The 9,026-nt window shown below is 40.4% G+C and overlaps 1 protein-coding gene across 1 annotated transcript in view; it reads right to left on the bottom strand.

The window, feature by feature from the left end:
• Positions 1 to 111: 111 nt before the first annotated feature.
• The window catches only part of Il1a (interleukin 1 alpha), a 10,484-nt gene continuing 1,569 nt past the window's right edge, over positions 112 to 9,026 (bottom strand). Inside the window, exons 2-5 of the mRNA XM_023717359.1 lie at positions 7,616 to 7,898; positions 5,429 to 5,602; positions 3,830 to 3,945; positions 112 to 1,302 (exon numbers count right to left, since the gene is read on the bottom strand). Of these exons, the coding sequence (XP_023573127.1) occupies positions 1,114 to 1,302; positions 3,830 to 3,945; positions 5,429 to 5,602; positions 7,616 to 7,898 (762 nt within the window). The 3' untranslated portion in view covers positions 112 to 1,113. The remainder of the gene's footprint in view (positions 1,303 to 3,829; positions 3,946 to 5,428; positions 5,603 to 7,615; positions 7,899 to 9,026) is intronic.

The raw sequence follows: 9,026 nt of genomic DNA, 5'->3' as shown, positions 1-9,026 counted from the left end.
ACACACACACACACACACACACACACACAACCAAAGCGTCCTTCCAAAGCAAAAACAAACAAACAAACAAACAAACACCAAACTATGTGTCCAATCAAATTTGTTGTTTTATTCAATTATGATTGAGATGATTACATTCCAGAAAAGGAATTTTAGGGAACAGTGGTTCTATGGTTGCCAGAGTTAAATTCCTCCGATTTTAGTTAGTTGAATTTAATTATACACATGAATAACATAAGAATGCCAAGGCAAGAATGAAATATTGGTTCAATGATCATCTCAAACAAGCAAAGCAATTAACAAAAGTTTATTAGCATAATTTTCAGGCTCCTAAGTACTAGAAGACAGCGCTTCCTGGCTATGGAGCATGCACTGCTCCAGTCCAAGTGCTCTGGAGTACCGCCTCTAACTCACTCAGCCTAGAAACTCCGCTGCTGTTGAGCATGTCTGGTCATACTTAGAGGGTGCAAGGAGCCACCATAAATAAAATAATATTATCTTAAATATAATTTATAAATACATATATAAATAACTTAAAAATAACATTCCATGGTTTGTCTTCTTGAGGCTCAGCTTCAAGAGTTATTTGGCTAAAATGACCTTAATAACTGACATTAGCGAAACGCTGAGGCAGGAAGGATCTAGCTAGCATTCTCTCCTTTTGGAAAATGGTAAAACCAAGATGTTAGAAACTTCCCATTGGACTAAGAATCTGTCAGGAATTTATATGCGGAAGGCATAAGTTGGGATGAAATCCTAGGTCTGGGGTTCTCGTTCTAACTGCTGGTTTTGTATTTTTGAGTTTTCTTCTGCCTGTAATCTGAGTCTTTGTGGTAGTTGCTGTGAGGAGCCCTGGTCCTCCTATGAATGTTATGAAGAATGATAATTAAAATGATTGGTACTGTGCAAAGTATAGGGTGTTCTTTAAATAACAAATAGCATTATATGTTAATGTTGGTTCTATTAGATAATCCATTCTCTTACAAAGAGGGTAAACATTCATTTAGAGTTACAAAGGCTCAGCACATGCTCGGCAAATGAGTAATAGCAGAGATCAACTTCTTCATGTACATGGTACACACAGACTAACAGACTCCAGAGCTGAGGCTGGCTCTAGGATACCACAAAGTCTGTCATATAGAGTGGTGGCTTAGACAAGGTCACAAAACTGGAAGACTGTGTGGCAAGGAACAGCTCGGTGTTGACAGCTGACCTGAAGTAGCTGTGATTTCTCACAATTTCCCAGAAGAAGATCAGATTGATGTCATCCCCTGTGATGGTCTTTGGCATCTCAGGTATCTCCTACAATAAACAGAACAGAATTATGTTAGGGAAAAATAACTGAAGACAATGCTAGACAAAGAACTGAAGCCTGGGCCGGCCAGATAGCTCAGTGGACTAAAGTGCCTGCTTAGGCAGGCTCAGTGACTGGGGTTTGATTCCCAGTGTGTCATGCTGGCCCTGCCCCTGGGGTGAGCTGAGACTGGACATGGTGGTGCGCACCTGTTATCCCAGCGCGTGGGAGGCTGAAAACAGAAGGATCTCTATGAGTCCAATCTGTGTAGTGAGACCCGGTAGACCCTGTACTAAAACACTTAAAAAAAGAAAGAGGTGAAGCCCAGTTGTTTGGCGTTTGGCTTTTGTGAGAAACAGCACATTGGGACTATGCCTCTAACCTGATGGATGACACACCTTCTTCATTTATTCATTCATCAAACATTTATTTCATACTAATTAGATGCAAGTCCCACTGTATTCATGAGAGTTGATTTCTTTAATTAGTTGGACAGAAATCTAAATTAGTCATGAAGATTGCCAGTGGAACTAGGGTCTTACTATCTGGGCAGGTGGGAGTGAAGCATTGTGTGTGTTCTGCCTTCAACACAAGCCTAAAGGTCTGACTATCTGGGCATAAAGGTATTTTGCTTCAGATCCAAGCACCAGTGATTCTAAGATCTCTAAACATTGTAGCCTCTACATGTGCAAATCATACCTTTGGGAGAGCAATTTAGCATGTAGATCACATTAATCTCCACATTTAAGTAAAAAATTAAAGATTTCACACACACACACACACACACACACACACACACACACACACACCACTGTCCCATCCCAGATAGGGCAGCAGCTGAACATTTTGTATTCAATTTCTTGAAAATATGTTCTTCTTATGTACAGAAGATAACACAATTATTTCATGGAAACATGACTTTCACATTTTATGTTGAGTTCTTTCTTTCTTACCCTTTTTAATCTAAAGCTAGTAAACATTCAGAGGTTCCCTTGGGTTTTTCAATGTCAGCAAAGATTTTATTTCTCAAGTCTATTCCTCTGTTGGCTTTTCCATTTCAGCAAATAGAGTCTCTCCCTCTTCTTCCTATTGGTTTTATCTCCCAAATTTAAGCCAATTCTACTTCCACCTTACATTATGCCTGTGACTACAGTCATAACCTACTAATTTAACTCTGCTTTCTCTATTCTGGAATATTCTTTTTTTGTATTTTAAGGAAGTCTACAGGGTGTTCAGGATCTCACTACTAGATCAGACTCACAGTGATTCTCCTGTTTACAGCCTCCCAAGAGCTGGGATTACAGGTGCGTGCCACCATGCCCAGTCTCAACTGCCATCTCAGCACACCCCAAGCGGTGGGGCCGGCATGGAATATTCTTCATTTAAGAAATATAAATGAGGTCGGGACATTGCATTATTTGAAATCTTTTAAAAGCTTTTCATTGTACCTCAAATGAAATCCAGTGCAAACCCTATAAGCACTATCTCTGCATATCTTCATGCCTCACAATACCCCACAGTCTTGGAGTTGGACTTTAAGCTTAGGAGGCAAGAGGTTAGGTGCACATAGGGCCTTCTGTCTAAAGGCCCCACCCTACTAATCCTCTTGCTTAGTATGCTCCTTGCTACAAGCATTTCTCATTTTTGCATTTGCCACTACATGTCAATAGTACACTGCCATGTTTTTCCTCTTGGATTCTTATTAATTTTTTTTTACAGTATCTTGTAGTTTTTGTTGGTTGTTTGACTTGGTTTTGGAAGGCTAAGTTTTACAGTGCTAGACACTTTGCTAGTCCACTCTCCTTCCAGTTGTCAGCACCATGCTGGAATACTGGAAGATTCTCAGTAAATAATACTTGTTGAATGAACTCATAAAACTCCTGTCCCGTCTACAGAAATCACTTTCATTTTACTTGATCCATAAGTTCTAACTGAAGTGGAGGGCATTGGATTATAACATTTTTTGAATGAGAATTAACTGCTTGTCTGTGAAGAAAACATCTAAGGCTATAGTGTGTGTGTGTGTGTGTGTGTGTGTGTGTGTGTGTATTTGAGGGGGAAAGTGGGAGAAGAGATGGGTGGGGTGTGATGAGGGGGAATGGTAGAGCTCATAAAGAGGGAGTGCCAATGGAGAGAGAGGTCAGAGTTTGAATCTTGGTTTTTCTGATTTTTTGATTTGTGGTCATTGACAGGTAGTCGTTACTCTCTGATCTTGGTTGGCTTACTAAGTTTCTCAGCAGCAGGGCTCACTGTCCTAATGTCAAGTGTTTTGTAGTTGGGTGGGATACATGTGTGCCCTGGGTTGAGAGGCAAATAGGGCCAGGAAGGAAGATAAAGAAGAAAGTAGGTATCTCTTGTTTTCTCTGCTACCTCTATTGCCCCTCTCACGTGTTCTGCCTCTGTAGATAGATAAGAAATCAAGTAGGGCTGGGGTGTGAAGGAGAGGGGACTGTGGTAGAGAGGGAAGAGGGCAGTGCCACTGCCAGGAGCATAAGTGGAAATAAAAGAGGGTAAACTGAGATACAAGCTACCAACCTTCAGCAGCACGGGCTGGTTTTCCTCCTGAGCACACACATACAGTTGTGTGTTTGAGATTTTTAGAGTCACAGGACGTATCCTTGTTCCCACATAATGAGCTATGTCAAATTTCACTGCCAAACAGGAGAGCAGAAACAAAAGTTAATTCATTGTATTTTTATAAAATCAAACGTTTTTGCAGACTGTGTGTATATAATTAGGTTTCCAGCTCTAGTGTAAATACTTAGAAATGAGGAATAGAACTCTATACATCTCTGTATCATTTACAGTATCCATATATTTATCAGACCATATATTTATCCATATATTTACCAAACAGATAAATGCTTGGAAATGAGGAATAGAACTTTATATATCTCTGTATCATTTACAATATCCATATATTTACCAGACAGGTAAATAGTTAATGTTTTTAACATTTATGTAACGGATGAATAAATATTTGTTGAGTCTTTTTCAGTTACATTTGGGGGATAAGACCCTATAATTCATGAGTTCATAATGACCTAAACAGAAGAAGAGTTTAGAAAGCTGACATGCATATGATACATGCATACATGCATATGAAAAAGGAGTTTCAGTTTATCTGAGTAGTGGCATATGCCTGCAATCCCAGCCCTGTGGGGTGCAGAGGCAGGAGGATGACAAGTTTAAGTCCATTCTTGGCAACTTGGAAAGGCCTTGTGTCAAAATAAAAAATATATATATAGAAAGGACTGAGGATGTAGCTCATTGTGAAAATCGATAGTCAACCTCCAGCACTGAAAAAAAAAGAAAGAAAAAAGAAAGAAAGAAAATTCATGGGAGGACCATAAGAGCAACATGCTTAAAAACTCTAGTGCTATTGAAAATACAAAGCACAAATATAATGTCAATGTGAGAGAAAAGTATTTGAAACAATAAGTAGGAAAATAGACTAAACAGTATGTAAAAGTCACATGGTAAAAAGCATGCAAGCTCATCCAATCAGAAAAAGTCCAGCTTGTTGATTGGAGTTACCTCTTTGGATGTTTGAACATAATTTTGAATATAATTTTGTGTACCAAGGACACGTCCTGATGCTGAATCAGATTCACTGTGGAAATTGACCTCTGTTATAAAATCTCTTGGACTTGGTAAATTGCATTCTTCGGAACATATTCCAGCTTATTGGAAACTTTCCCTCATAAGTCTGTTATCAAAGATAACAAAAATCTTGCCAGTTTGGTGTTACTTCTAAGTTTAATCTTTAGGATCTTTAATGGACAGTGATTTAATCCTCTCTGCCTCCTAGGTAAATTTGAATAAGTCATTTAATATTTCAGAGGCTCAAGTTTTCATCTTTAAAACCAGAAGGTAAGAGTATCTACAAGAGCTACGGAGAGAGGACAGCAGAGAGCTTGGAGCTGTCTTAGTGTTCTGAGGGACACTCGTGTCTTGTGGAATTTACAGATTCAGCTGGAACTTCTGTCTTTGGGATTTTTACCAGGGCTGGGGATGGAGGGATATATACTTCATCTCATTCTAGGAAATCCGAGTTGTATAGAAGTTCAGACTCTGAAATCAGAAGGGTTCAAAGAAGTAAAAGGGGAGGAGGGTGACAAGTTGGCTATTTACCTTCAAGATGCCAATTATTTGCTGTAAGATATGCAGCTTTGAGATTTGAATCACTTATATATAAGCTTTGATGAATGGGGTCATTTAGGGTCAATCCCTTTTTTAAAATCCTCTTGTATACGTATTTCACATTGCTCTGGAGGCTGTAAGGCACTGACTGCGGCTCGATGATTTCTAAAAACATTACCACAAGTTCAAATTAACATTTAGGTACAAACACAGATGACCTAGGTATGCTAATCTAAGCATAGGAAGTAGCTCTGGAAGGGACATTAGGAATAATTCAATCCAAGCGAGGGAAAGGAAATGAAATTTGTGAACAGTAGATTGATTTTAAGATGAATCTGGGCATTCTTATTTGCTTTTTAAAAATTGGATTCCTCAGGCAATAGTTACTTTTTTTAAAAGATGTATTATTTGTGCAACTTTCTCATTTTGAGTTGTTTGCTTAGAAGCCAACTGCCAGGGTACATATGTATTGGCTTTTTTTTTTTTTCCCAGAACTGGGGATTGAACTCAGGTCCTTGCGCTTGCCAGGGAAGTGCTTATTCCACTGAGCCATCTCCCCGGCTCCATTTTGAGTTGTTTGGAGGAAGGTTTCAAGTATTCCCTATCTATATTTTCAAACAAATTTACTGTGAGATTAAAAACAAATACACTAAAAATTGTCATTTAAAAAAAAACTATAATTTTTCACTGAGTGTGTCCATGTGCCATCCATTCTTCTCGAAAGTTGTTCTTCTCAATAGTCTTGTGACTCTGAGTAATATCACTTTTAGGAATCTATTCTAAGGAAATAAAGATTTATTGACAGAAATATGCATTGTCATTTTATATACCAAGGCAAAACATTTATTCTTTAAAATGCCCTTGATACGTTGCTAAGTGAAATAGGCTGGATATAAAATTGCGTATTCCTAGGGCAGGTGAGATAGCTCAATGGACTAAGTGCCTGCTTAGGCAAGCGCAGGGACTGGGGTTTGATCCCAGGCCCCATTCTGAGCGGGCCACTGAGACCATGGTGGTGCATGCCTATAATCCCAGGGCTGGAGAGGCTGAGAACAGGATGAGCACTATGAATCTGAGCTGCATAGTGAGACCCTGTATCAAATACATTAAAAATTGCATATTTCTAATAATGCAAAATATGTCTGTTCATGTGTGTATTTATAAAAAAAAAAAAAAAGACTTTCAGGAAACACCATAGTATTGATGGGGTTAAACTCTGAAGTGGCAAAAATGAGAGATTTTTTTATGTTCTTTAAAAAAATATTTTGTTGTATTTTTAAATCTTCTTGGTGAACACGAGTTACTACATAAGCTGTTATATGAAAAACAGTAATATTGGATTTTTTGCGTCCCATAAAATAATGCATAGTAAAGGCATGAAAGCAAAACCGTGATTTAATTGGTACAACTGAACAACAGCTCTGGGGTCTCCACACGCAGACTGCGTGACTTTGGGTTGGCTGCATATCTCAGTGAGATTAATTGCCTCATACGTGAAAGGAAGGTTTTTGTGAGGCAGAGAGATAGCGCAGCCGTTAGTAAACTAGTGGTACTGGCTGCGTCAGCAGAGGCGGCGGCAGTAATAATAGCAACAGCAGCTCACGTTTCTTGAGTGGTTACTATGCACCACATGCTCTTCTAGTTTCAAAGTTTGGGACGATTGACTTATTTCATCTGCCCAGCAATCGAACGAGGCAGGACTCTGATCCGCTCCAATAAGGAATGGAAACGCAGACAGATGAAGGGACATCGGTAATGCGGACTTTCTCTGGAAAGACTGGAAGTCTTACAGCCTTTATAGTACGGCCAAGAGATGAGCTCACAAATTAATATACAAGACTCAGGCTTTTGCCCCCTCCTCCCCAGGACAAAGACTAATTTTCCTTTTTTAAAATTTATGTATTTGGTGCAGGATCTTGTTATGCAGCTCACATTCTGGCACAGCATGTGGTACTGGGGATTGAACCCCAGCCCTTGCTTTTGCCTGTCAGGCGCTTAGACTGCTGAGCTATCTCTCTGGCCCAATTTTCCTCTTAAATAGTTCCCAGATAATGCCTGGTTGTCTTCTCTCTCTCTTCTTTTTTTCCCCCTGAGGCTAGGTTTTATCTCCCCTACCTTATATTGTCTCCATTTACTTAAAACTGAAAAATAAGGATGCCATGGTGCTTGACTCCTTACCTTCTTCCAAGTCATTGTCGATGGCTTCCAGATCTTCTTCATCAGTGATGGTTTGATTCAAACCCAGCCGCCTCTTCTTCAGAATCTTCCCGTGGGCTAATGTTGCCACCACCACCAGGTCCTCCTCCAGCGTGAGGTTGGACGCCTCTGAGGTTTCACAGGTATTCAGAGGCTCACGCTTATCCATGCCGTGCTTGTCAAGTGGGCCGTAGCTTGTGTCATAGAAGGACTTCTGCGGGAAGAAAAATGGCAACCGAGAGGCTGTCTGTGGCCGTAGATGAGTCTTTCAGTGGAGCTGTGTCCAACATGTAAAAGCTCTTCACTCTGGTCGTGGGTAATCCTTGCTTCATCAGTTCTCCCATCTGCTTTTCCCTCCTTCTCTCTCTCCCTCCCTCCCTTCCTCCTTCCTGCTCTCTCTTTCTCCTTCTAGTTCCCTGCAAACATGTAATTTCTCAGGAAAACTTTTTCAACCATTTGTAGGCTCAAAAATGATTTTTTTTTTCATTTATGTATTTGGCACAGGGTCTTACTACTCAGCTCGGACTCATGGCGATCCTCCTGTTTTCAGGCTCCCCAGCACTGGGATTACAGGGGTGTGCCACAATGCCTGGACTCTGTCACTGGCTCAGCGCACCGAGGGGCAGGGTTGGTGCAGCATGCAGAACTGGGGATCGAACCCTGGCCCCTGCACTTGCCAAAGCAGGCTCTTAGTCTGCTGAACTATCTCGCTGGCTCTCCAAAAATGAGATGTTGTAATGAAATGAATTTACAAATCATCTCAGTGAGTGACACCCTTCCACTGACTTCCCCCTCAGGAGGTTAAATGTCTATTTCACAGCATCCTAAAATATTTCAGAAATACATCCAGCGCTCCATATCCATGTGTTTTGTATTTTGGGATTCAACTAACCTCAGTTCTAAAATATTTGGAGGTAATAAACTGCATCTGTAATTTATATACAGAGCTTTTTCTTGTCATTATTTCTTAAACAACATGGTACAATAGCTGCTTACATGGTATTTTACCAAGTTGGTATTGGAAGTAATTTAGAGATAAGCGTGTGGGAAGGTGTGTGTAGGGTATCTGCAAATGCTATTTACAGATGTTGGTTCCATGGGGGTCCTGAAACCTGCTACCCATGATGCCTAAGAATAACTGTCCTCCTCTGGGAACAGGTGCTTTTCTTTGTCTTTTTGAGACAGGGTCTTGCTAGGTAGCTCAGGTTGGCCTCACACTTGCAGTGGTCCTCCTGTTCTAAGCTTTCTGAGTGCTGGGACTATTGGGATGTGCCACCATGCCCTTGGGAGAAAAGTTTCTAAAAGCAGGACCCCAGATACACAAAATAACACAGCTGGGCAAACATCAACACATTTCTCATTTCTGACTGGCCTGTTCCCTCTACTTCAGCTT

The sequence above is a fragment of the Octodon degus genome, unplaced genomic scaffold, assembly GCF_000260255.1.
Source record: "Octodon degus isolate 3935 unplaced genomic scaffold, OctDeg1.0 scaffold00052, whole genome shotgun sequence".
In the NCBI taxonomy this organism is placed as follows: Eukaryota; Metazoa; Chordata; class Mammalia; order Rodentia; family Octodontidae; genus Octodon; species Octodon degus.
The sequence above is the reverse complement of the archived record's forward strand: the minus strand, read 5'-3'. Positions and strand labels throughout refer to the sequence as shown.